Source organism: Crotalus tigris, unplaced genomic scaffold (assembly GCF_016545835.1).
Source record: "Crotalus tigris isolate CLP2741 ecotype Arizona unplaced genomic scaffold, ASM1654583v1 scf7180000017952.28453644438:3035480, whole genome shotgun sequence".
NCBI classification, from domain to species: Eukaryota; Metazoa; Chordata; class Lepidosauria; order Squamata; family Viperidae; genus Crotalus; species Crotalus tigris.
The window spans coordinates 53,715-81,501 of record NW_024096741.1 but is presented as its reverse complement, the minus strand read 5'-3'; the positions used below and the strand labels follow the sequence as shown (position 1 = coordinate 81,501).

Below are 27,787 nucleotides of genomic sequence, written 5' to 3'. Positions count from 1 at the left end.
AATAGTACAGTCTTCCTGTGGTACACCAGCTAGCATCATAATGGAAGATGTCAAGGCAAAGTCCAGGGCCAGGAAATAGACTCTTCACCCATCACAAACAGAGAACAGGGCTACTGACTGTTGATCCAATCAGCAGCTCACAGCTCTTATTAGAAGACCATTGACCACTTAATCATCATTCCCTATCCGTATATGAAAGCTGTTCTTCTGATACCAACTCACCTTTGTCTAGCACTAGATGTAGAGGGAAGAAGGAAGAGCTGCTATCAAGGAAACAGAGAAAAGAAGCCTGAGGCCAGGCCAAGAATTTAATGTGAATAAAAGTCTTAAACAAGCCCTTTCCTAGTTCATGTGAAGATAAAGGGTAGGAGGGGAAAATGCATTCAGACTTGTAAGATTCTATTATTGTAGCTTTACAATAAAAGTAGTACTGACCTATGAGACATTGGTTTCCTAGACTGATCTACCTGAAGGGCTTCCCACCCTTATTATGCATAGTCAGTGATGGTGCCTTTGGACTCTGGTTGCTAATCATCTGGTAAGATAAAACACACTGGCTCTGAGACCACACACACTTATTTATTGCCTTAAAGATATAGACATGATTCTCTCAGCAGCAGCAGAATTGACTATAGTCTAGTCAGAGGAAGAAGACACCTAACAACTTCATGCCACTGCCTGCCAATTTGGTAAGTAAACTATTGCTATTTTTTAAATTAATTCTGCTATGGTAAAATTTAAATTCATGGTATGGATAGTAGACAGGTAAATAGAAAAGAATATGTGTGCTAGTGAGCAAGAGGCTTTGTGCAATAATGTTGCTAAGATTAATTTACTTTGGATGATTTATTGAGCCTGTTTGGAAGTGGGCAGCGTGTGCAAGCTAATATGACTGGTTTTAAGCTGAGTTCAGGGTGTATTCAAAAATACACTGACTGACACTTGGAATTGTTTAATGAGCTTTTGATTTCTCTTATGTTTAATTTTTGTTGGTTCAGTTGTGGTTGTGAGTAATATATGTTTGTAAATATACAATCAAATGCAAATAAATGCATATAACTGTTCCAACTATTGCTTAATCAGAGTGTTCAGAAAACATTCTGGTCTTGTTTTATGCTCAACCAATATTCTGTTTCTTTTCTGTGAGAATTATAATTAATCATTTTAAGTAGCAAACAGTGCTTAGCTTAAAATTATCTGGAAAGATAACAACAGTCTTAGAATAGAATAGAGATGGAAGGGATCTTGGGAGGTCTTCTAGTCCAGCCCTCTGCTCAATCAGGAGAACCTATGCCAGTGATGGCGAAACTTTTAGAGGCTGAGTGCCCAAACTGCAACCCAAAACCCACTTATGCATCGTTGAGTGCTGAGTGGGTGTGGCCCATTGGATGGGTGTGGCTCATCATGTGGGCGTGGTCCATCAGGTGGGCATGGCTGCGGTGGTAACGGCGACTGGGTGGGACTAAAAAGTTCAATCAATCAAGATCTTTTTTTCCCCATGAGAAGTTGAAATTGACTGATCCTTTTTTTTTTTTTTGCACACGGCGGCGAAGGCCTGAAGCGAAAAGGTTTTATAAACCCAGCTGAAGGCCTATGACTGGGGCAATGGCACGTGTGCCCACAGAGAGGGCTCTGAGTGCCACCTCTGGCACCTGTGCCATAGGTTCGCCATCACTGACCTCTGCTATCTCAGATAAGTGACTGTCTAGCCTTTTTTACAAAATCTCCAGTGATGGAACACCCATGATTTCTGGACGCAAACTATTCCACTGGTGAATTGTCCTTATTGTCAGGAACTTTCTCCTTAATATCAGGTTGCTTCGCTCTTTGATCAGTTTCCAACCATTGTTTCTTGTCCTGCCCTCTGGTGCTTTGGTGAATAATGTGATCCCCTCTTCTTTGTGGCAACCTCTCAAATACTGGAATACTGCTATCATATCTCCCCTATTTCTTTTTTTCTTTAGACTAGCCAAACCCAAGTCCTGCAGCCATTCTTCATATGTTTTAGTCTCCAGGCCTTTGATCATCTTAGTTGCTCTTCTCTGAATTTTTTCCAAACTCTCAACAACTTTTTTTGTGATATGGTGACCAAAATTGGCTACAGTATTCCAGGTGTGGTCTTACTAGGGTTTTATAAAGCGGTACTAATACCTTACATGATCTTGATTCTATACCTCTATTTATATGACCCAGGAGTGTATTAGCTTTTTTGGCTGCTGCTGCACACTGCTGGCTTATGGTTAATTGATTGTCCACTAGGATTCCAAGTTCCCTCTCACAGTTACTGTTTTTAAGCCAGGTCTTGCCCAATCTGTATTTGTACTTTTGGTTTTTCCTGACTAAATGTAAAACAACAAACCTGATAGGAATGGAAGCACCCATAAGAAATTAACTTTTGTCCATGTCTGTGTCAGGCTACTTACTTATAGCTTGGCTGGTTGGTTTTCACCATTAATTGCAGGCTGACTGCTAACTGTTGAATATCAATGACTCTTTCTAGCTTCCTCTCCTTGGCTTGTACTGTGTTGCTGAGCATCCCAGGGATGAATTTAATCGAAGATTTTTGTGGTCTTTCCTGAATACCTTAAGGGCTTTTCTAAAGTGAATGGTTGGGTAAAAATGCTTCTCTTATGAGATTTTTAAATGTTTTTCATAGCCACTTTCCCCAATCTTCAGGCAAGTTCATTGGCCAGCTATCACCTACTTTTGTGGTCCTGGACCATTAAGCATAGACTTACCCTATATATAGCTTCACAGTGCTTTACAGCTTCTCTAAGCAGTTTACCCAATCAGCATATTGCTCCCAACAATCTTGGGTCCTCATTTTATGGACCTCAGATGAAAAGTTGAGAAGGCAGTAAGGATCTGATTCCAAGTTCTCATTGTCTCCTGGAATCCCACAGCATACAACTTATTTTAAGCTTGATATGATGAGAGACTGAAACTGATTTGACTTTTGTTCTATTGAATTATTTCAAATGGGGCTGTTTGTTTCAGGCTTGAAAGAAACCATGTTTTCCATTTTAGGTACACCTTGGGAAGCTTTTATAGGTCTCTGCAATTCTGATATTCTCCAGGTCATATGAATCTATGTAACTGCAAAACATGCAACTGTGACTGTAAAATTAAACTTTAGAGAATAGCACTGTCACAGAAAATCTCTTTAGATGTGTTTGAATACATTTTTTTAACTTTTTTGTCTTTACTTTTTCATCACCTGAAATGAAATATCAAACTATTTGCATTGAATGAACGAAATATTTCAAACAACCCAATGAAGCTTCTATTATAGAATGTTTTAAATTAGTATAGAATATGGAGAGACTCATACAGGTAATGCTCGACTTACCACCTTTGTTTAGTTATCATTTGAAGTTACAACAGCGCTGAAAAGTGATTTATGATCATTTTTCACATTTATGACCATTGCAGCATCACCATGGTCATGTGATTAAAATTTGGACTCCTGGCAACTGGCATGTATTTATGACAGTTGCACTGTCTCAGGATCTTGTGATCACCTTTTTGCAACCTTTCCAGCTGGCCTCCAACAAGCAAAGTCAATGAGGGAGCCAGATTTGCTTAATGACCGCATGATTCACTTAACAACTATAGTGATTTAGTTAACCACTATGGCAAAAAAGGTCATAAAATGAGGCACAACTCTCTTAACAACTGCTTTGCTTAGCAACAGAAATTTTGGGCTCAGTTATGATCATAAGGTTTGGACTACCTGTATTCTACAATGCTTCACTACATATCCCTTGTATATATGCTATCTATTTTACCAGAAGAAATCTTACTCTTTTTTATGTATTTGGTTTGCTGCTCAATCAGTACTGCTGAAAGAAAGAATGGAATAAAAATTGGGGTATTCATATAAAAATGGAATGTAAGTAGAATTCTGGGACAAGGATTTACTACTACAGCAATATTCAGAATGTAATACTACAGAATGGTTTTAAGCATTTTTATTTCTTACCCTTTCCATGGAATCATCAACTGACAGCAGAGTTTGAAGTCTTTTGCGTTGCAAGGTATTTGTAAATTCCATATGGATGGGAAGCATAGGCCCTGTGTATTGCATGATCCAATGCTTATCCATATTGGGTGCATAGTTGTAACTCGGAGTTCTACAGAGGAAAATAATATAGATTTAGCTCCAATAAAAGAAAATATCTTACCAACTAAGTAACATCATCAATGCAAACAAACCACCACACTCAGAGAGTATCAAGAACTCCATAGACTAAGCTATTTGTAGTTTTTGATACAAAAAATCTGCTCTTATGTTTTGCACATCAAAATATTTTTCAGAAAAAATGCAAGATTATGAGATGAATACTCATAAATTACCAGTTGAGTAAGCAATCACAATTAATAGCTAGTTTATTTCAGACAACTCTGATATCTGATTTCCAGCATGTTATATATTTATAATGCCAATATTATATTCACTTGGTCTGAAGCCGTTGTAATAATTACTGTTTTGAGAATGAGTGGTCAAACCTCACAAATCTTTTTAGGTTTACTGATGCAATTTATTTTGTAACTAAAAACGCACAGGCCAATGTTGGTCAGCACTTAACAGAAAACCAAAATGTTACCCCAAAGTCCACACCTATTCTTCTAATATATTTGACCTCTTGTTTCCAGAGGAAACCTTTTTTTCCCCAAAGATAGATCTGAAAATAGATTAGTTGGGATTGCAACTGCTATCATTGCACAACATCTTCACTGTGATATGATGGGATTTTAGTTCATTTTAACTAGAGATAGAGCTTTCATTTATAATTGAAGAACTTATGCCTATGACTGCCCAATAGAAAACATATTTTATTATATTTTGTCCAAGAAAATTAATTTCCAGGACAAATTAATCTGCAAGAAAAAAAGCAACTTGATATCCTGAATGTGGTTTGGGCTCATGCATGTGCACATTTTTAAAAAGTGGAAGTAAACTAAGTTTATTCTCCCAGTCAATGACAAATTGCAACAGATCCTACATTTTTAAGAAAAAAAAAGGACATTATTCTGAAATCCAAATACACTTGTTTTGGTACAGAACCACTGATTTCAACCAAATTGTGTCAACAATCCTACTGGTGCAAGAATGTCATGTAATTAAGGGATTGCTTAATTAACAGGCATTCCTCATTAACAGACAGACACTGTATCATAGTTCTTTAGTAATACTGTAATGATAATTTTTCATCTAAGTTTGCCAAGCTATCAAGCAACATTTGTTCTGCTTTCCATTCTTTGCAGCAGACAGCTCCTATGGTTGCACAGCATCACAATTTCTGCCACTCAAATAAATAAACAAATAAAATAAAACCAAATATGCACGCCACTCCCTAAAGCACTATTATCTTGATTTCTGTATAATTGTCATGATTAGAGCCAGAAAATAGTTTATCTTTTGTTTTGATTACTGAAGAGTCTATTAATGTTTGGATGCTGCCCACAAGCTTCAGCTGCCCCATTTGCCCCTAAGAAAATGGCTTCAGCCATCATTAAGAAGGATGTTATGTCTATTCTTATATGGGAGAATATAATACTAATGCTACTACTGTTTGTGCTGTAGGTGTTTGATTGGGTGTTGCTGAAAAGAGAATGCTCTGAGTCAAAGATTTTAATGTCCTCTGAGACATCCATAACTGAATTATTGAAGGCTATACTTCAGGCCAAAATAACGTCTTTCAAATCTCAGTCTCACCAGTGCAACTTACACATGGTTGGAATTCCACAATAAGCGGAACATATTAGGTGGAATATTAGCTCTGCCAGAAGATTATCAGTAGAAACTGAGAGGGCTCTGTGCATTCCACCCTTTCCTTTTTGTATAGCTGATAAGCCTTTGCCCTTTATTGGGAAATGTCTCAGACTGAGATCCATATTATGTTCTGTCCAAACTATCTTAAGAAATTAAAAGAATGTAGGAAGTATTTTCCACAGGAAGAAATACAATTTGTGAGATAAATTTTTAGATTTTATTGACCTTTCAATCATTTTTGTTATCAGACCAGCTAAGGGCCTTCAGAAATCTTTCCATACTCCTATGGAAGGAAGAAAAAAATAAACAAACTGTATTTTCTTTAAATTTCACTACCAAAGTCACACTAGTGCATTGAAAAATTTCCCCATTTTCTACAGGGCTTATTTCTAACTTCAAACTATTTTTCCTTAATTCCTGATCAGACATTTGGTTTTTTTGTAAATTGTTAGAGTTTGGAGCTACAAGGAAAAGTTAATAAACTGCAATATGGAATATGGAAAATAAAGGACTGTGGCTAAATTTTGAAGGTCTTCATCATGAACAAGTTATACTATTTTCCTAACATAGTAACAAGGAACAAAACTTTCAAAAAATTAGTCATTTGTTATATTTCTTTTGTACATATTTTTTCCTAGCCTTTCAATCCTTTTGTCTTTCATTTTAATATTACTTCCCATTGTTAACATTATACGAATATATTTGTTAGTCTAACAATATAAAACAATATAACCCAAAAAGAAAAAGTCAGACAGCTTAAATTTAAACCCATCACCCAGAAAAAAGTGGTGCCAAAATATGTTTGACCACCAAAAGAGAAGAATCCTCAATAGTTAAATATTCAAACGATGGCACTTCTTACTAAATGATTGTATTGCTCTTGCCATTATTTTCATGAACTATGCCAAAGGAAAAGTCAGGGACACGTTGGCTTTTTTCCTTTGTTATCTGGCCATGATAAGGTAGCAGCATATTAAACTGCAGAAACCATTCCTTTAGCAATTTATTTATGTAAACTGGCAGTTTATCTTCCATTTCTTCTTTTACACCTCCAAATAAGTTCTTACTTTGTTTAGGCTTTCAATAGTAAAACAAAATATTCCATTGTCTCCTGCAGCAATCACTGAATAAACAATGCATAATACTCCCAGAATTTCAAGACAGCTGGGTTGGGAGAAAATAGTGATTTCTGATTTGTGCCTTCATACTTTTTATAATCATTTAAGTACAAATCACTTTGGCTTCAACTATTTCATATTTGCAGGAATGCATACAAAAGTTTCCATGGTTACCAAGCTCAGATATTAATATCATAAAGTGTTCAGTGCAGACAAAACTTTTCTCAATCTCCTAATACAGAAGAGTGGAAGTGGCTGTTAACTTCAATGCTTGAGAGCCTTCTTTGATCATTTTTAAAGGGAGTACAGATTACCACATGCAAAATGGGGGCAAGTGTGAAGACAAACTCTTTAACTCTGCTTTGCCTTCCATCATTTCCAACAGGTAAACAGGCCACTCACTGCAAAAGAGGGCTTCCTTTGTCTATGAAGACCTTTCATTTAATGGAAAACCTGCTCAATCAGAGCTCTCAACTGTGCAGACAGCCTCCACAGAGAGTGGAGTCTCTCAGCTGCAGACACCCCCTCCCCCATATGGGAACAGTACAGCTTACATGCTTTAAAAATGATTAAATGGGGCTATTACTTGGCCTTAGTTTCAACCACTCTATGAAATCTGCTTCTAATTAAACTTTTAGAACACAGCCATGTCTGACAGGCTTCAGCAAGTCCTCCTTCCCCTTCCTTACCTCCCCTGCCTCATCCTGCTATCCTGTCTGCTATCCTGTTTATTTTTGGGGTGGGGGAAGAAACATTAGCTGATGAAGTGATAATGCATACTTTTTAGAAAGTCAAAAACTTTAGAAAGTCAACCTTTCAGTATTTAAAAAGTAAATGCTTGGCCTAAATAGAGCTATTTGCTATTCCAGTGGTCTCTGGTGATCAGAGACTCCCTGCTAAGAGGGATCATAGAAGCAATCTGTTGGCTAAACAGTCTGTCAGAGGGAGTGTGGCCCAGTCTCCCACAAAACCTTAATAGAGAAGATAGCAAAATGAGGACTGGATTTTGGTCCCAGGAGATGGATACAGAACTCATTACAGTTATAAACCCCAAAGTGCCTATATGAGTGGCTCTTGGTCAAGTGGAAATAGGTGTTGAAATACTACAAAGTTCCTAGGCTCTGTACTGTTAATATATTTATTAATGTTTTGAGTGAGGACATAGAAAACATAATGTGGATGACATATACATAAGTATTTAATTTGGAAAGGAAAAACCAAAGGAATGAGTGTAGAGTAGGAAAGACCATATTGGGAAGCAATATATCTTGAGAGAAACTGGGCATCTTGATGGATTACAATTTGAATATGAGCCAATAGTGTAGGTGGAAATAAAGCAAATGCAGCTCTAGGTTGCATCAACAGAAGTACTGTGAAAATATAAAGTCATTTGTACTCTCATTTCTGTGCTGGTTGGACAAACTCTAATACACTAGAGCACATCCAGAGAACAATTAAGATGATTAAGAGACCTGAAAGAAAACCTTTATGAGAAAACAATTGAAAGAGTTGTGGATATTTAATTTGGAGACGTCTGTGGGGAAATATGATAACTGTTTTTAAAAATCCAAAGGATTCTAATGTAGAAATATGGAATAGTTAGGAAGATTTTGATTGGATATCAGGAAGTATTTCATAATGCTAAGAACTGTTTAACAATGAAACAAATTGCTTCAGGAGATGGTAGGTTCTTATGGGAGGTGTTTAAACAGGGTGGACAGCCATCTGTCAGAGATAGCTATAGCAGTATATTCCTGCATTGGAAAGGGAGTTGGGCTAGATCAGAGGTCCCCAATCTTTTGGGCACCAGGGACCGGTTCAGCGGAGAAAAGTTTTTCCGTGGACCAGAGAGTGTGTGCTTTTGTGTGCTGCCTGCATCCCATGGATGGGGCTTTGCTTGTTTGTGCAGACCAGGTGCTGGTATGCCACAGCCCAATAATTGTCCATGGACCAGGGGTTGAGAACCCCTAGGATAGATGATCTCCATGATTCTGTCTAACCATTCTGTTCCATGACTGCATGACTCTATAGTTCACCCTGTACAGGTTGGGAAACTTTTGTATCTTAAAATTATTTTGATTCCCTTCTTGACTGTGCAACTTCAGTCAACCAGTCAGCCATTATGACATTTATGTATTGATTATTTGAAATACATTAAGGGTTTAAAAACTAGGAATATACAAAAATAAATGCTTGAGAGTTTAAACGTCCCCATTTCAGGTACAAAAATAAGCTCTTTTATTATTTTGAAAGTATTGCAAGCTTGAAACAACTATTTCAAAGGAGATGTTTTGCATCTGGAATATTCAAAATGAACAATTTTACAAAGTTTCACTTAAAACAGTTCAAAATAAAGCACTTTATCACACCAATTAATACATCAAAGTAAGAACAGGGGAGGTGTGGGTGGAATGGGAAGAAGAATAGATGTCAAAATCCCAACCACATATTTTTTACATTTATTGTTTTAAAATGGTGAAATAAACTGGCTTTCTTTCTTGTGCAACCATGGTTATATTTATCTCAGGCCTAGTTTTATACATATAGGAGGATAACCTGGGGAAATTCTGAAATATAAATTTTTGAAATACGTTATAAACGCATCAGCAAATACATCATGTGAAAGATCACTGCTATGTTAATTCATACTCATTCTGTATGTTTTACTCAGTGGTTTTTAATAGAGAAGCATGCAAATATGTGATCCACATCTATCACCATGAATAGGTACAATCCACTGCACAACACCAAAACATTATCTATTTCTCTTCCATCAAGCTTTAGTGCAAACATAATATCAATTGTACAGAAAGGAGACAAAATGTTCAGAGAGACAATTGAAAGAAATGCAGGCAACCCCAAGGAGAAAAAAAGGAAAGATGGAAGAAAAAGGTGTTCCAACTGCTTTAGGCATCTACAGTCCACACACCAAGCCAAATGACAACTCAGTATTTCATACTGCCAAAAATGTTCACAAGGCTTTCCTTGTGATTATGCTTTTCAAAAAGTAGCAAATATAGGACCCGCATATAAGTATAGAACATTCTAGAGTATTTCATTGAACCCTCAAAGAACTGAAGCAGGGCAAGAAGGTGACTGGCTGAAGCTATGTAGGACATCAACTCTCCATTTCATTACACACCTGAAAAGGGCAGTCAGCAATGAAGTGGCAAACCCCCAGCATGTTCACAGTATAAAGTTTCACTTACATGTGCTGAGAAGCATTTGGATACAGCTCAGAGAATTGTGGTGCAGAGTCCTCTGGGCCATGGGGAGCTGCGTGGCTGATCACCATCATTATAGGTCTATGGGGATATGTCCTCTTAGACATTTTGAAATAATTGATACTGTCATTGGTGATTAAATCTGTAAAATAGTCCTGAAACAAACATTCAACATAAGCGACAATTTGCTAACTGCATCCAATATCACAAGGTCATATTATAGTGGCTTAGTCTGATAGGCTTTGAAAGGATTTCACCTATCTAGTTTTAGAGGTTGGGCACAGTTCCTAGGTCAAATATATGCAGCTGAAAGCCTGCATTCCAATAGGCTTACCTGTGTAGGTAAGGAGGAATAACACCTTTTAAAATGGAAGACAAAGAAACATTTAAATCAGACACTCAAGCTCAGTCACTATAGCCTCTTGGCTATAATTGTAATTTAAAAAGAACTCAGTTCATTTTAGGACAGTACATCTACTAATACCAAAATCCTATCATACCAGCTAAGCAGCTTAACATATAGCCAATGTAATAAAATGAAAAATTTCTCTCTCTCTCTCTCTCACACACACACAAAGGGAAAGAATTTTTTTAAAAGTTGGGAATTAAACTAACTGCCATCTCTAGGTTTGTGGGGGTTTTGATCAAATAACTGGCATGAACTCCAATGAGGAGTTCCAAGGTAACATGAACATACAATTTCAACCATTTCCAGACAAGACTAATCAATCAGATGATGTGGAGTCAGGGTCATGAACAGCTGCAAAAGCAACAGTGAAAAAAGTGCATTTTTTTTCACATAACACTATTAGGGAAGCCCAAACAGCTGTGAACACTTTGTTCTCATTCCAGGACTGTTTTCAAACTGCCAATGCCAAAAGTACTTTGGCATTGGCAGTTTTGTGAAAAAATATGAAAGAAAGTGTGTTGTAACCCTAGAGTAAGAGGTCAATTTGAATTTATACTCATAACTACTGTAAAAGAAAATCAGAACTAATTTCTTCATTTTTTTTCTCTGCGCTTTTGGTTTTTTTCTTTATTTTTTTAAAATATTCTCACCTAAATTATTAGTTTAAGTTAGTTTTTATCCTACTTCTCTAAAGGAAAAAGTTTTCTCCAAACTTCAAATGCCAAATTATTATACATAACATAGGCAGTCAGGTTGTTTTGCAAATTATCTCTCCCCCAAAAGATAAAACATATTTTCTTTTCATGGGAAACAAAGTGTGCTGTGTAATTTTTGTTGTATGTGTCTGCATGTTTGTCTGTTGCCACAGTCAAGTTTCCAGGATTTAGTACCTTTCATTATTTCTTCTTCATAACCAGAAATCCATAGTGTTAATAAGGTGACCAACCATCCTCCTTTAGGGAAGACAGTCCTCCTTTTGTAAGTTCTGTCCTCTTTCGAAAGATGTCCTCCTACATGTCCTCCTTTTTGATATTTGAAGACTAATCTGTAAATCTCTGTATTCGATCGATGCTGATCCGATCCGTTGCGTGTGATGTGACGTATTTGTATTTGACATGACGATTTGTCAAGGCTCAGTACAGTGCAGCGAGACGCGATTATGAATCACATGCACTCCGCACAGGAGAATTGTTTTGAGAGAGTGCGCCACACGCAAGAGTGCACCGCACGCAAGTGGCTTTATTTACTTCTTACCAAAACATGACACGGCACATGCACACGCATTAGACTCACTTTTTTTTTCTTCAATTTATTTGTGTCTTCCTTCTCAATGTAAAAAAGTTGGTCACCTTAGTGTTAACTAACCTTCTATGAACATTATGTGAAAAAAGTTCTAACCATATAATCAACAGAAAAAATTAAGAGTACTATTTCAATGAAATGATTTTAAAATATCATTTCTTCTATCAAGAATAGGTTTTACCTATGCGCATAAAAAGATAAATTTGATTCTTCCTTACCTTTGCATATTCAAATCCATGCTTCTCTTTAAGGCCATTGCGACAAACAGTGTAATTATAGAAACGAGAGTTTTTTATTAAACCAACCCACTCTCGCCAGCCAGGAGGAATATAGCTGCCATTGTATTCATTGAGGTATTTTCCAAAAAAAGCTGTGAAAGAAAAAGAATCCACATTCAATGGCACTTGGTGAACAGTGGTGTTTTATGAAGTAAAAAATTAGCTAGTTGGTTACAGCAAGAGTTGGCAACATAAAGACCCAGATCTATGTGCAGCCCTAAATTTTGTGGCAATTGGAGCGTTTTCCATCTATAAAGGTCAAGAATTGATGGCACATTCTTCATCATTTTGAAGCAGATTACACAAATACGGATAAATACAGAAAATTGAAAATCAACAAATATGTGTTCTTCAACTCCATAATTGGCCCATCCCAGTCCTTGGTTCTTGCAAAAAATGCTAAGGTTTGCCTAATCTTACGCTGATTCAATGCAATTACAACGACTGGCAGTGGTGAATGCATTCTTGAGAGAGGAGGTAGTTCTGCCAGGCCTTAAAGAAAGTGTGGTCAATCCTCTGCTACAGCCCCTGTCCTCTTGAATATTCTCCCTTCAGATATCAGAATGACCTGACCCTGTTGGCCTTTCATAAGGCTGTGAAGACTTAATTGGGTGCCAAGGCCTTGAATGTGTGTTAAGGGCTCAATTTTCTGGCTATATTAATGTCCATAGTAACAGTTTTATCTGATCCTATATATATTTATTTTGTATTGTTTTTTTAATTTTATGATGTATGCCACCCAGACTCCTTTGTTGGGATAGATTGATATAGAAATAAAACAAAACAAATAAATTTCAGTACTATACTATATATTGTACTGTCAAAATAATAATTAGAAGGATGTTTTTTTAAAAAATATTAGAAGCTAAGTAATTAAAATAGATGGAAGCTATCTTAGTCATTGTATATAATAGCAATAGTTGCCATAAAAATGTAATATAAATTAATCTGTGATTTATAATATAAATCAGCTTTCCTCTGTTAAATGCACTATAGATGTATTGACCTTTAATCCTCATAATCCCTGTACAAAACCAAGAAAAATATTCCAACTGGCTGCTCACATCTTCATACTATTTAAAATGCCCCTTGCCAATGAATATATTTAAAAACAGAGGCAAGGAAAATTAGAAATTAATTTATATATGTATAATTAATAAGCATACAAATACAGCTGAATTAATAAAAAGTCTCATTAAAAAGTTATATCATTGCCTGTCTTTTCATTATTGTAACTAATGGTGCCCAAAGGGAGAATTTTAATCTGTAAATTCTAAAGAGATATAAAAAACAGACAGTACATAGATAAAATCTAATTTTGCAGGATACAGCACCATTGTTTACAAGCATGTAACTTATCTTGCCAATTTTGAATAATGGAGTCTATTTGAATTTTCTCAATTAAGGCCAGATAAACAACAAGGTAAACAATAATTGATGAGAAAAGAGGAAATGGTTAGCAAAAAACCTCCTGCCACATTACTCCCTTAATTGCAACTGATTTTAAACTTTTTACTATTTTCATCTTTTTTCTCCCTTAGGATACTAACGTGTCATAGATGTTTTCATACTATGATTCAAGCATCAATAACCTTCCAGTATTGTTCCAGTTTTTGTAGACACATCCTCTGAATCTGAGACTGTGACCAACTTTCCCTTGAGTTCTATTTATCTATCCTCAACCTTGTGCTCACCTGATACCTGAGATTTCAATGTCTATTACCCTGTTGAAAGATTATACTGATCTGGGAGATGCTAGAGGGCCCCCTATTGACTAACACCATTTTAATGACAATATTCCAAATATTTTTAAGTCTCTCCTTTTTTCCAGAGATAACACAATATTTTCAAACCAAGGCTTGCTAAAATGCAGGCATTGGTTAATTAACTAAGAAAAATATTTTTTTTTTGGATCTGCCTTGTCCAGTGCAGTAAAGTGCCTTATAAATATCTGAACGTCTAAACATCAAAAGACATGTGTGTGTGAAAGGAAAAGTCTCCAGTATTTAAATTAATGTAGTAAATAATCAAGGATATGTAAGAATATGCCTATAACAGATGGAGATGATCAATGGCAGTTGTAGTTACAAACTTGCAAGTGAGTGCCTTGAACCAATTGTTGTTTGTCTCAGTACCTGGGGCAGTAAAATATGTTCAGCAGCATTCAGGATGATTGGATAGCCCTCTCTAGGTCAACACTGCCCATCCTTGTATGAAGGAGGGAGTCAGAAAATGTAGCCCAAACATTTCCTCCCTATATGTTCTTTTGTAAAGGGAAAACACAGATAACTGTTTATTGCTATATAACTGGAACTGTATGTGGATACTTTATTGTAATAATTGTAATCTGCTGAGAATTTCTTGACTATGGTGGGCCTAAACCAAAGAACAAATATTTGGACTTCTGAAACAAGGCATCCATCCTTTGGTTGAGATGGAAGTTACTTTGAAGTTGGATGGAAAAAAAGAATAGTAATCCACACTACCGCCTTTGGTTTAGTTTACAAGCTGTCTGGAGGTATTCCAAGCCATAGTGGCTTCTCCTTACCTCCACAGAATGTTGAGCTCTTTCAAACAAGTGTCAAAGGCCAGGTTCCAAAGGCCATCTTAATGGGCAAAAACTCCTTATTCCAAATAATGTTATTCTATTCTCAGGGATAGATGCAAAATCCAATTGATGCAAAGTCTCAAAGTTTATGGAGTTTGTAAAGAATGCCTTTGAACAATTTTAATCCCTGAGGGGTTGCCAAACCAGAATGGTTTCCATCTTTATTAGATCCATCTGAAGTCTTTCTAGTGAAATATGATGGCACAGAAAGTCAATGGTGGCTACTTTGAATTTACATTTTTAAAAATTTGATCTATAGATAATGTTCCTGAAACCATTGTAAACTGCCTCAACATGGCATGTGTATATCTCGAGAGACGATAAAATAGAATGTCATTCAAATAAATAGTATCAAATTGTTCCATGAAATCTCACAAAATATCATGCTTTAGATGATTAAAGACAGAAGGGATATTGCAGAACCTGAAAGTTACACTGTATTTTCAAAATAGCTATAAAAGAGCACAAAAGGAAGTTTTCCATTGAAGACTATTCTAGATACTTCTGCATAGCATGGTAGCCTTCTGCCCAAGCGAGAGAAGTTGCCATATGTCTATGGGGGAAGCATTTGTACTGACAGAAAATGGTTCTGGCAACGTCACTCCCCTTGAACCCAAGGAAGCACAAGGCATATCCCTGCCATCGTTCACTACTGCTTCCTTTTCCTTGGAATTTGATTCTGCTAACTTCTAGCTAACCATGTGATGCCGACAAGATCTTATTCCAATGGCCTAAAAGCTGTTGAGAATCTGGATGGAATCCTATTGATGGGTGTTGGAGTCATCTGGGTGTGGGGACTTTTTTTCTTTAGCTCTGAATGGGATTGCAGTTCCTCATTTGGGTCCTCCTGGTAGCTTAACTGTTACTCAAAGGGCAAGTGGAAGGTTTAGGACACTCTCTTCACTGATGCATCTTGTGTGACAGCTGAACAAGGAGATCCTTCGGTCACTTCTTGTGTAGATTATTTCAATGTGCTATAAATAAGACTGCCTTGGAGACTGTTTAGAACTTATAACTGGTCCAGAGTGCTGCAGCAGAGCAATGGTGGTCATGCTTCAGTATGCTTTCTGAGCTGCACTGGCTACCAGTTTTCTTCTATCTCCAGTTCAAAGCACTGATTATCACCTCTAAAGCCCTACATGGCATAAGGCCAAGTACTGCATTTGAGAGAGTATCTATTCCCCAGGGACTGTGGACAGACAGAACTGACAAGCTCCAGGTCCTGTTTATAAAACAATGTCATTTGATGGAATCCAGGGAATGGACCTTCTCTGCCATTGTGCCAGGCTCTGAAAATATACTCCCAGAAATCCAAATAACTGTCACCTCATTCCTTTTATATGAATCCTTAAAATCTGAGTCTTTTTCTAAGATTTTGCCTTAGGATGGGTAGTTGGCTCAAGAATGTAAATGTGATAGAATAGGGGTCTCAAACTCAAATGAATATACATTACATTCAATGTGCTAGCTGGTGGACTCTCTGCAAAAATGCAACTAATATTAAAATGATTGAAACTGACTTTTTTATTTAAAACATGTTTATAAAACATCATGTTCTCACTGTAACAGGAAGCCACATTTCCATTTGACCACAGACCATATAATCTGTTGCCTAATCTACCTCACATTTAAGAGTGACAGAGGCGCTAAAGTAATAAATAATAAAACCATGCAAAAACTATATATTTTTTTTAAAAAACATTTATTATTCTTGACTTTCCTACTGCTTTTCTTTTCTATACCAAAAGTACCCCTGGCAGTTTGAGTCTTTATGCCATTAACAGGCCAACTAGCTCGGTCCAAGGAAGCAAAGGCACATAAACTGGCACTGTTTCCTGCTATTAATTCCCCTGTGAGGTCCCTGGAGAGCTCCCACCTTCTCCCCAAAGCACTGCCTTCTGCAATATCAACTTCTCCTCTCTTATACACCACAGGCTTTTCTTCTGCCCTAGTAGCAACAATTTCTGCAGAATTGGCTTCTCCCCTACAGCAGTGCCACACAAGCCACTTAGTACACTAAATGCACTTAGCACTACACAAGCTGGCATTATGGGAGAGCAGCTTACTCTGCATGGAAGAAGACAGTGGGAATATTTTGCCTAAGACTAGAAAACCTAGGACAAATAGTAAATAATAAATCAGGAATGTACAGTCACCCTGTTGAGAAGTTGCTGCCAGGCATGGCTAAATATGTACAACAGAGAAGTTAATCCAGCAGCTCCTGAGAGCCTAAGGACTGCACATGGCCCATGGACTGCATTTGAGACCTCTGGGATAAAAGAATATGTGGTTTTCCTTCTCGTTTAACTATTGTCTTTTATTGATTTCCTCACTTTCTTTCTTATTTTTATTTTTGTATACCATATAAAGTCATCTGAAGTTGACAACCTTATAAATATGCTAAATAAATAAAGATAGATAAGGTACTACACTGTGGATGGCTGCTTAATGCAGGCCAAGTCATCAAGAATTTGGTCTCCCGGTCTTTATGGAATGGATCAGTTCATTCTTCTTCAAGTCTTGTCAAAAGCAGGAAGTTATTTAAAGGTTCTGCCACTGGGTGGTGCCCTTGTTGTAGTTTTCTGATCTGGTAATGGGGTCTTCAATTATAAGGCAATAAAATTGCATAATTGGCCACTAGCCCTACTAATTTTTGTCTACTTTGTTAGATAATCTTCAGGATGTTGCAAATGTTGGAAATTAGTTGTGAGAACTTTTCAAGTATGGCTACTGAACATTTGTATCATGGAAGGATTGAAGCAGTCAGCAGGTTCAGCTGCAAAGGCAAAGCATCAATCAGAGCAATTAGCTGGATCAGCTGGGCTCTCAACTGAACATACTCTATTTCAGCAGAGAAAGCTGAAAGGAAAGGGGCCTTTAAAGATTGGAAACTCTTCTGTTCAAGGTAGAGCTGAGAACAGGTGGGAGTAAATTAGCATGTAGTTTTTAAGTTCTTCAATTACTTTAGCCATAAATCAGTTTAATGCATAAACAGAGATAACACATAAGCTGATGGTTGTAAATCAAACTGAAGCTTACACACAATGGGAGACTCATTGGAGCAATCTTGCCTATGGACTAGACTAGAGCAAAGTACATGTCTCCCTGTGTAAGTAACTGAGGGAGATAAAACCTGAATTATTTAGACAGAAATTGAGCTAGAAGAGTCCAAGAGCTCATGTCAGCCCATCAAGGTCAGGAAATGGAAGTCACAAGAAATGTACTTTAATGAGTTAGGGTATTGGAACAGATCTTGAAAGTCTGCCAAAGCCCCTTTTTACTTCAACTTGTATCTAATACAGTCAAGGAAGAGTTGTTTTGAATTTATTTCTATACTTTCTACTTTCCCAAGATTCAGATATCTTCTCTGTAAAGCTCAAAAATCTCCTCTCCTGCCTTTGAGGCAAAGCCACATTCCTTCTCAACTGAAAACTGGATATCAATCCACAGGGCAAAAAACTAGGAGGAACTAGAAACTTGAATCCAACCCCTGATAAATGCTGGCAGTCCATTAGATTGTCTTCTCCACATCCTTCATAACAAGATTAGGGCCTGCTCTCTATCTGCAGTTTGCATTTTCATAAAATGTTCTGTTTCAATTTAATTTTTAGGGCAATGCAAAGGACAGATATGATCTGGACTACAAAGATTATAAAGGCAGGCTCCTTATTGAGAAGAAAATCCCTGTATTTTTATTTGAAGACCTTCACATTAATATAGGTCCAGGTTGACTCTCTAAAGCAGGAGTGTTAAACTGCTGGCCCATGGGGCCAGTTGTATCATACGGAGGCTGCACCCACCTCAGCTCCGGCAATGCAAAAAAGTCACAATACATCACGACATGTCACGTGACGTGGAGAGTTTGACACCCATCCTCTAAAGTGTGCTCTATCTACCAAAGCTACTACTCTTTAATAAGTTTAGTATCTGCTCTTTTATACAGCTTTCTGCTGATTTCCTACCCACAAATTGACATGACACAGTACCATTAAGCTTTGGTAAAATTGCTGCATCAGCTTTCCAAAAATAATTCTGTTATTAACAGCATTAAGAAATTGAAAACAAGCACCTTTTAAAATCAAATTGAAAAAGGAGCGTGAAGAGTAATCCCTTACCAGTTCTATATCCAGTATTGTTGAGATACACAGCAAAGGTACGTGGCTCATGTGTTGCTTGCCAGGAGGGAGAAGAGCAATTCTCATTATTAGTATAGACATTGTGATTGTGAACATATTTCCCTGTCAACATCGAGGACCGAGATGGACAGCACATTGGAGTGGTTACAAATGCATTAACAAAACTGGCACCTCCATTTTCCATTATTTTTCTGGTTTTATTCATCACTTGCAAAGACCCTAAATATCAAAAACAAACACATAATTAACTCATATCCGGCACACATTCAAAGTTTATATAAACTCTGATCTTGATCCCTAATATCACTAAAAACAATTTTCAGTGTTACATTTTAATTTATCTCAAGAAATTTCCATTTATTGAAGGTTTTGTTTATAGACTATTGTTTACAGTGAGCATAATTTAATTACTTGATTGTACATTTATTCTTCTGAATTTTTTCTTTATGGTAAGATAAGTCTCATAAAGCAATACATTTTTAGATTACAGAAAGATCAAGACATTTGAAAAGCTATTTCTGTGTGGGATTTAACTGAAACAATGCATCTGCAATAGGAAGGCTTTTCCCCCAAAATAATTACCTGAAATTCATTGAGAAGAACAGAAGAATCTGTTGGAAAAAAATGGAATGAACAATAGGCACAAATGAATATAGATGTGGCTGTCTGAATAGGAGTGAGAGACAACTGCTGCTCAAGTTTTTTTGGCCTGATGAGTTTAACCCTTTTATAATACCAAAGAACTGTTCCTTTTTTCTTTCCTTTTCATCCCTGTAGCTAACTCAACAGCAGTTGAAATTCTTTGTTGCCATCTAGTGTTTCTCCAGATATTTCTCAAATATACTCACATACTAATATCTTTCTCACACACACATACATACATAATATTCTTGGGTGGAAGGTAAATCTCCTGGATTGGTTTCAACTGGAGTTGGCAACTTTAGATTGTGGGTACTGCACACAATTTTTGTCTATTTCATAACCTTTTTTTGCTTATTTTCTGTAGGCATGTTCAACTTGAGTGTTTTCATTTCAATAAACACATTCTTTTTTAAAGATCAGTAATGATAAATGTGCTATCAGTTTTAACTAAGAATGCAAGAAACAATTTAAGCTTTTTTAAAAAAAATACCTTAGAGCACTACAAACTTCCCTTCTTAACATTCAATTTCATAGGGAAAACTATATTCCATACCAGAAGCTATATCATCACATTTTATTGCTTCAAGATAATGAGCAAAGTATTAGGTTTCAGCCCATGAGTCTTGCAATTAGTTGCTATTTACATATAAACCAAGCACTATTAAAAGTATGCAGTTAATTTTTAAACAAATGCATAACAGAATGGCAATTCCTCAGGGCCATGCTTAGCATATCAACACTGTTCAAAGGAATTTCTTTCATTTAAATTCTATGTTCAGAATTTGAATCTTTTTGGTATTGGCCTATGATATACACAATTGCACAGAAGATTCTGTCTATCATATTTAATACTCCTGTCTCCTATTTTTCCCATAACAGCCCTATATATATTATATTATATATTAATATAATATATAAAAACAATCAGCTTATAATTATATACACAGATAAAATATAAGTGTAAATACATCCAAGAGATTATATTTCCAGATCTTTAGTATTTTACACACATTCATGAACGGCCATTATTAGAAAATTAACTGCTGTTGACAGGAAACTTCCTCCTTTGCCACACAGTATTATAAAATGCTTCATTTAATCAGAGGTAGCTGAACATTATCTCAATTCCGCAGTTAAATAGGAATAAGATATATCATGTTGAAGCAAAGAAACAGATCATTTTGTTTTCTGGAAACAGGTTATCCAAATCTGTCAAATAGCTACAATAATGGACAGGAAAGAACACTATATAGAAGGATTATTTACAGGGCAGAAAGTGGTTTTCAAAAGAATAAAAGCAAGTCAAAGGAAATTGTGATGGTGGTAAAAAGATGATGCAATTCAAAACAGACTTACCAAGCTCCACATCTTGGTCATCTGTAAGCACAAGTATAATATTTGGCCTAATATTTTTTCGTTCATGCTGCACCCGACCTCTGAATCTTGGAGACTTGACAGGGGTACCGAAGCTCTTTAGTACTTCAGTGCCAAGTACAGTGCACATAAAAGCAATGTAATAATGATTCATTGTTATCAGTCCAAGGCACAGTTAAACTCTTGTACAAATGTTGTTTTTCTTTAGTTTTCAGGTTCTGTGCAATAAAAAGGGGACGGGAAAGAGAGAAATCAATTCAACAGAAAACATAACTATTAGACAAAGTAGTCAGAAATCTGTAAGATACACATGAAGATAAAGTACCAGCTAGTCAAGATGTTACGTTGTTGAACTTCCAAGCCTAGGATAATTTATTTGGGAGGAAACCCTAGGCATTGAGACTTATGATTGATTAAAGAAAAAGATGAATGGATGGAGTGATAGTGTCAAAAGTTGCTCTTGAAGCTTCAAATTGGTATTCAAAATTGAGGCTAATATCCTTCAACAGCAATATGTTTTCCTTTTGCCAAATGTCCATACTTTGGCTGATTTGAATTTTGTCTGTCTGCATGAACAAGTTTTGTGTATGGGAGGAAGATTTTTTTTTAAAAAAAATAAAGCTAATTCCCTAATATATTTAATATCATTAAATATACCTTATTTTCCTAAGGTATTACTTGATAGCAGTCTAAGTATTTTTAAAAATGCCTGTAAGGATGAGTTCTAAATTTATAATCTTAGTTTTCTGTTAAAAATAAGTTTCTCATTTAGCATGCTGGACTTTTATACTGTATAATGAGCACACATTCTCATTGGGAAGATTAGACTTTCTTAATTAGCAAAATAAGTGTTTAAATAACTCTCCTGAATTTGATTACATTTCTGAAAACCTTCCAAAAGAATAAGTGTTCCTTTGAGTCCCAGGGTACCCATAAAGCAAGTGTCCTATTGTACGTAAACTCACCTGCATTTCCATATGGAGGAGGATGGCTTGGCTACTGGTCATGATCTACAGCATAACATTGTTCGATATGTTTCCGGTTTTATTTTTCAGTGTAAACAGTTTGTACTAAATGACAGTTCAGATGATCCTACTTATGCTATGAAAGCCTGTATTACTATCCCTCTTTGGTCAGCAGTGGGATTTAGTGCATCATCTATTATGCATAGCAACTCTGAGAAAAGCCTTGTCCCCAATTCTCCCGTTTCCAGATTCGGCTGACTGAGCTTATCAGAACCATTTCTCAGGAAATGTCAGTCAAATAGCATTGCTATTGTGAGCCCTAACTTCCCCTCAGGAGGGGTCTCTGTGCTGCAGGAGACCTAAACCCACAACAGAAAATGATTGATTGGCCTTTTAACTAAAAAGTTTAGTTACTAGCATTCTCTGACCTGTTGACAGACGTATCATCAACAGAACTAAACTTGCAATGGGGCTAACTTAATTCCCGGTTAATTGTCTATTTATAAACAACTGAAGACTCCTTGGTCAACAAAGTTAGTAAAGATTGGTTCCATGGGAAAGTTATTTGAAAAGGATGCAACACTAGATTTAATGAGAATGAGATGCAATTCATTAGGCCATTGGTACTCCCACACCTGAGACTTCATATTTAGACATGCAACATTAACCAGCAAGAGATAAATCAGCAGAACTAATTAAATGGAAGCATAGCAGAGCAGAGAAGAGAGGGGGTGGATGAAAGTAAAATGGCCCCATCACTCATTGCAAAATACAAAAAAAGACATAACGATAGATAGATAGATAGATAGATAGATAGATAGATAGATAGATAGATAGATGAAATTTCTTTCTCCCTCTTCTACTTTCCTTTATTCCAACTTGAAGCTTTATAAATAGTGTCATGTATCTCACTCTTCAGGCAGATAATTGCCCCAGGAGACTGTAAATATTTCAAAAAAGTTCTAAGCAGAGAAATGTTGGCTCCATTGTCCGTGCACAAACATTCCAATGTCTGATTGACAACATAGCAACTTACAAGCAGGATGCTGGAGAATTCAACATTCTGAGTTAAATGCCATTGTTCTGACCAGTGAGGTTTAGATAAGCAGATTGGAAATTGGCAATTAGTTTAAGGAGTTCTGTTCCCCCCCTCTTTCTTAAGAACATTTTGGGTTCAGGAGAAATAAGATGATATACCTAATAAGCACTTTATTATCAAATATAACACTAAGACTATTTGAACTTAGTGAGGGAAAAAAAATCCTAAACAGACATTTCTCCCAAAGTTGTTCTTTAAACAACTCTGTTGATGATGTGTACTTTAGGGCTCACAATAGCAATGCTAAACAATAAATCTTAGACAACTCTTGCCAAAAGAAAGAGCATGTAAGAATAAAAGAAACAAATGTTTAACATTTCCTGGATCAATTATTTTGCTTAGAAAAGTTTCAGTTCATGTTGTCTCAGCAAAATATATTTTCTAAATAACAAAGCCAGAATTTCCCAGCTTGGTCCTTTCCAGATGTGCTGGGACTGCATCTTGCAGAATTTACAGCCAAAATTGGAGGAAGATTATGGTAAGAAAATACTGGGAAAAGTCCTAAGGCTTCAGTTTTGTCATGGGGGTTCCAAGTAATACAGTGAGGTTCTCTTGCATCAATGTACCTCAGTTGGTTTATCTGCTGCAATATTTTCATCAGCTAGATCTAAGTCTCCAGTTTAATTTCCTATAATGTCTTCAAGTTATTTTGTTTTTGGCCATTCTGGGAGATCTAAAATATGTCAGACTAAGTCACTCAATACTGACTGCAGGCTTATATTGGGGGAAAAAATTGAGACCCAGGTGTTAACTATGCTCAGCTGTAGCACTGATGCCATCCAGCAGAGAAACAATTTTTCAATTCTGAGCAGTTCAAATTAAAGGACTTCTTCCACTTGAGTATACGAGTACTATCCTAGTAATTTTAAATAAACAGATGACCATTTGCGTATTAGCATCCCTTTTCCAGGAAGAACCATCATTTCCCAGCATCTAAATTGTAAATAATTCTTCCTTTCTCTGTAGTTTTGTTGCAAATAAAAGTACTGTTTGGAGACTGACAACATCATTAGTGCCTAGTAATATTTGTCTTCTCCCATGATATTATTTCAAAATCTGTCAGAACTTGGAATCCAAGTTCTGAACCCAAGATCAGACCAGAAGCTTTAGTCCTATTTCATCCTCATTGCCTAGCTTGACATTTTATGATCTTAGAAAAAAAAGAAACTGAATGGTTCAGCTTTAAAACTATTTAAAAAGGGAGACTAGAGATAGCTGTTTACATTTGGGGTGGGGAAAGAGACAGAGAGACAAGAGAGAAAGAAGGAAGAAGGGAGGGAGGAGAGAGAGAGAGAGAGTGTGTGTCTTAGTGTTATTTTTTATAATAGCATATAATATTATTTATTTAAAAAGATTTATATAGTCACCCATATTGTAATATAACTCAGAGGAATGGATAATATTGTTGAGAAGTAGATGCTCTTAGCTTCTCTCCATCTCTTCTATTAGTCCATTTTCCTTTCCTCCCTCTTGTTCCCTATCTGACCTGCTTTTGCATCTTAAACTTAAGTCAAAAGCTATGAAAAATTAAAGCATGAATCATTTTCTGTCTTTAGGACATTTCTCAGTGTAGCTATTGCAGAACAAATGGCTTTGTGAATGTACCCAAATGCTATAACAATTGAATCCTATACAAGGAATTTTCTATTGCCATTAATAAAAATACAAATTAGGGGGCATGTTATCAATGGTTGAAAGACTTGGAAAAGATGAAGACTGGAAACATAAACCTCACATTATTTACAATTGCTAAGAGGGAAATGAACATGTGGAGTTAAATCTATAGGTTAATTCCAAGTCATGGAATGGTTTAATTTTGAACTATTAAATGAACCACATTTTTTATTTATTCAGTGATGGTGAACTTTTTAGAAATGAGTACCCAAACTGCAACCCCAAATCCACTTATGTATCATTGGGTGCTGGGTGGGTGTGGCCCTTTGCGTGGGCATGGCTGCAGTGGTAACGGCAGACTGGGTGGGACTAAAAAGTTCAATCAATCAATTCCAACTTTGCAAGATGGTTCTTTTTCCCCATAAGAAGTTGAAATTGATTGATTGATTAAACCTTTTTTTGTGTGAAAAGGTTTTATAAAACCCAGCTGAAGGCCTAGGACTGGGGCGACGGCGTACGTGCCCACAGAGAGGGCTCTGCGTGCCAGCTATGGCACGCATGCCATAGGTTTGCCACCAGGGGACTAGATATTAGTCAAGGAAACCGTATTACAACTTAAAGCAATGTCTGAACTCAGTATCAGGCTTTCTACCACTCATACCTTGATTTCCTTAGCCTTAGCCCATAGAATTCATTTTCAACAGTCTCAAAAAAGTGAGTATCAACTCCCAAGGTTGATGATTATTGTTACTATTATTATTTTTAGTATTATGAAAGTAGTATTTATTAAATTATTTTCATATAATAAGTGTTTGGGGGTGAATGAAATTTCATGAAGAGCTGAATAAGCTGAAGACTTTGGTAACCCGGTTTACATTATAGATGAGCATCTCTTGCATGATCACGCATCCTGAAAAAATTGAGTTTCTAATGGCATGCTTAAACAGGTAGGACTGTATACACATAAGACGTATACATATAAGAGGTAGGCAAAGAATGACAAAACAGCCCGCTACATGGATTTATATATATTCATTTCTCTATTTGCTCTGAAAAAAAGCTAAGGTTACATACAAAAACAAAGAGTTAAATGGCGCAACCTACCCGTGACACATTTTTCTTTTGCATGGGGACTTTTCTATTCAACAATGAACTCTTAAAAATGTGTCATCTACCTGCAGCCTGTCTCCTACCTCTTGAAGAAAATGAAGAAAATCTAAGGCTTCACAGTGGAAACAAGAATATAGTGTGTGCAAGTGTCCTCAGAGACACTGCAATTTATCTTTGAGAAACAGTCAAAAGCTGGAAAAATTAAAGAGGGCTTTTTCCTTCACACATGGTATATTAACATAAAGCATTGTGCAGTGTCCAAGATTCAAGAAGAGACTACAAGTTGCCTTTCTTCCCCAGGGTAAATGAAAACAGATTTAAGCATACTGAAAAATATGCTACATGGAAAATATAAAGGTGTTTTTATAGAGACAAGCACATAATCAACTGATCTCAGATGGAAAAAACGAAGTAGTTCCATTTTGAGAACTTTCACTGACAAATATTCCTTTGCTGTACACATACTACATCTCAAAAAGATCAGATATGCAGCAAGCCCTAAGAAATCAGCCATTTGATGTATTTACATAGGTCCATATCCAAACTGAGACATTTTTGTCCTATAAAACTGTACAATGGAATGAGACTCGGCAGAGTCTATGTTATGAAGACTGGCTTGAGTGAGAACATTAGAGTCTTTAGCTGAATGCTCCCAACACTGCCCAATACTGTGGTAGTGGGGTTTTTTAATGCTTAAAGCAGGACTCTTTTTAGTCCTACCTAGAGATGCCAGAACTTAAAATTGGGACTTATTGCATGCAAACCATGAGCTCTTTGATTGAACTATGACCCGATCCTATGAATAATTACAATTTAAATTGCACTATAAACTTTTCACCCATAGACAAAAGATCCTTAATCTGGAAAGTACAGATATGAGAATCATTTTGCTATATCAATAACAGTCCAATTTTGGGGCTTTGTTTCTTTTTAAAAAAATGTTATTGTAATTTCCAGGACATAACCCAATCCACAACAGATAAAGGATTTAATAACTTTCAGTTTAAAAGCAAAATGTGAAGAAATTATAACAGTTCATTGAAACATCTGCAGAAACTAACTGATCTGTTAGCATAATTTATTACATTTATTCACTTTGGAATTTTGTTTTTGAAGCAGTATTGCTTGAATTGAAACTTTTGTCCTCATTAGTCGTTGTAGCAGGTAAGCACACAGAGAAACTTTTCCTACTACAGCACATGTAGCAGTTGCAAAACCCAAGTTAGCCTGGGCACAAATTATATGTAAGTAGTTAAATCAGACATTGTTCAGAATTTAATTTGATTCTGAAGAATATCAGGTCTGGATAAACTGGTGTAATAAGTGACACAATAGTCATTTTCTATCCTTTATACCTTTTTTTTTAAAAAAGGCATTTTTTTAACCCAGACAGAGTTGTATTCCAAAAAGTTCAAATTATCAGATTTCAGAGGTTTTATTGATTTATGCCAAGTTTTTTTTAAATTTTGAAATTATAACCGGTATCTACAATTATGTGAAGTAATTCAAACATATTTCAAGGTTGCAATCACCTGCTTGTTTTTCACAATGCAATTCCTTTTGATGAGTAAGTTTGTAATGTAAAACCCTAAAGACTTATACACAGTATCTTCAGAATAGTTTCAGAGGGGAGGAATCTAATTTTCCTGCATGAATAGTTTCTACAGATCTTTAGTGAATTCATTGTGAACAGGTGCCCTGTTAGGGAATCTAGTTTAAAATTACATATAGTTTTGAAACATTAAAAAGACAAAAACATATACAGTTTCTATTGAATTTTAGTCAAAAGAAATCCAATGTTTATGAGAGTTTCTTTTGGAAATATACAGTTATTGATAATTAAGAGTTCTGTTCAGTCACAGGAAGTTCAAAATATAATGAATGTCATATCAAAATTAAAAGGAAGCAATATGATCTTGCATTCATATTGCATCTCTGAAAAACAGATAATAATTTTTCAGCAAATCAGGAATAGCACAGTGAAATTCCATTTCATTTCTCAATGGGATATCCGGCATTTACCATGGAAAATGCATTTACAGTACAACAAAATCAAGAAACAGCAAGATCCTCTTAAAGGTTAATCCATTAATCTTAGTTGTAAAATGTTAGATTTATCCTGAATACAAAGA

At 36.1% G+C, this 27,787-nt stretch overlaps 1 protein-coding gene across 11 annotated transcripts in view; it reads right to left on the bottom strand.

Annotated features, from left to right (window-relative positions):
- The window catches only part of SULF1 (sulfatase 1), a 90,987-nt gene that overhangs the window by 25,911 nt on the left and 37,289 nt on the right, over positions 1 to 27,787 (bottom strand). For 10 of the 11 annotated variants that reach the window (XM_039345379.1, XM_039345389.1, XM_039345388.1 and 7 more), the window contains 5 exons: positions 20,850 to 21,085; positions 18,831 to 19,070; positions 12,048 to 12,199; positions 10,104 to 10,273; positions 3,983 to 4,133 (listed from right to left, as the gene is read on the bottom strand). In XM_039345379.1, coding sequence (XP_039201313.1) covers positions 3,983 to 4,133; positions 10,104 to 10,273; positions 12,048 to 12,199; positions 18,831 to 19,070; positions 20,850 to 21,021 — 885 coding nt within the window. In that variant the 5' untranslated portion in view covers positions 21,022 to 21,085. Of the gene's footprint in view, positions 1 to 3,982; positions 4,134 to 10,103; positions 10,274 to 12,047; positions 12,200 to 18,830; positions 19,071 to 19,433; positions 19,463 to 20,849; positions 21,086 to 27,787 lie in introns of those variants that run through there. The other variant, XM_039345386.1, reaches the window with a different exon arrangement.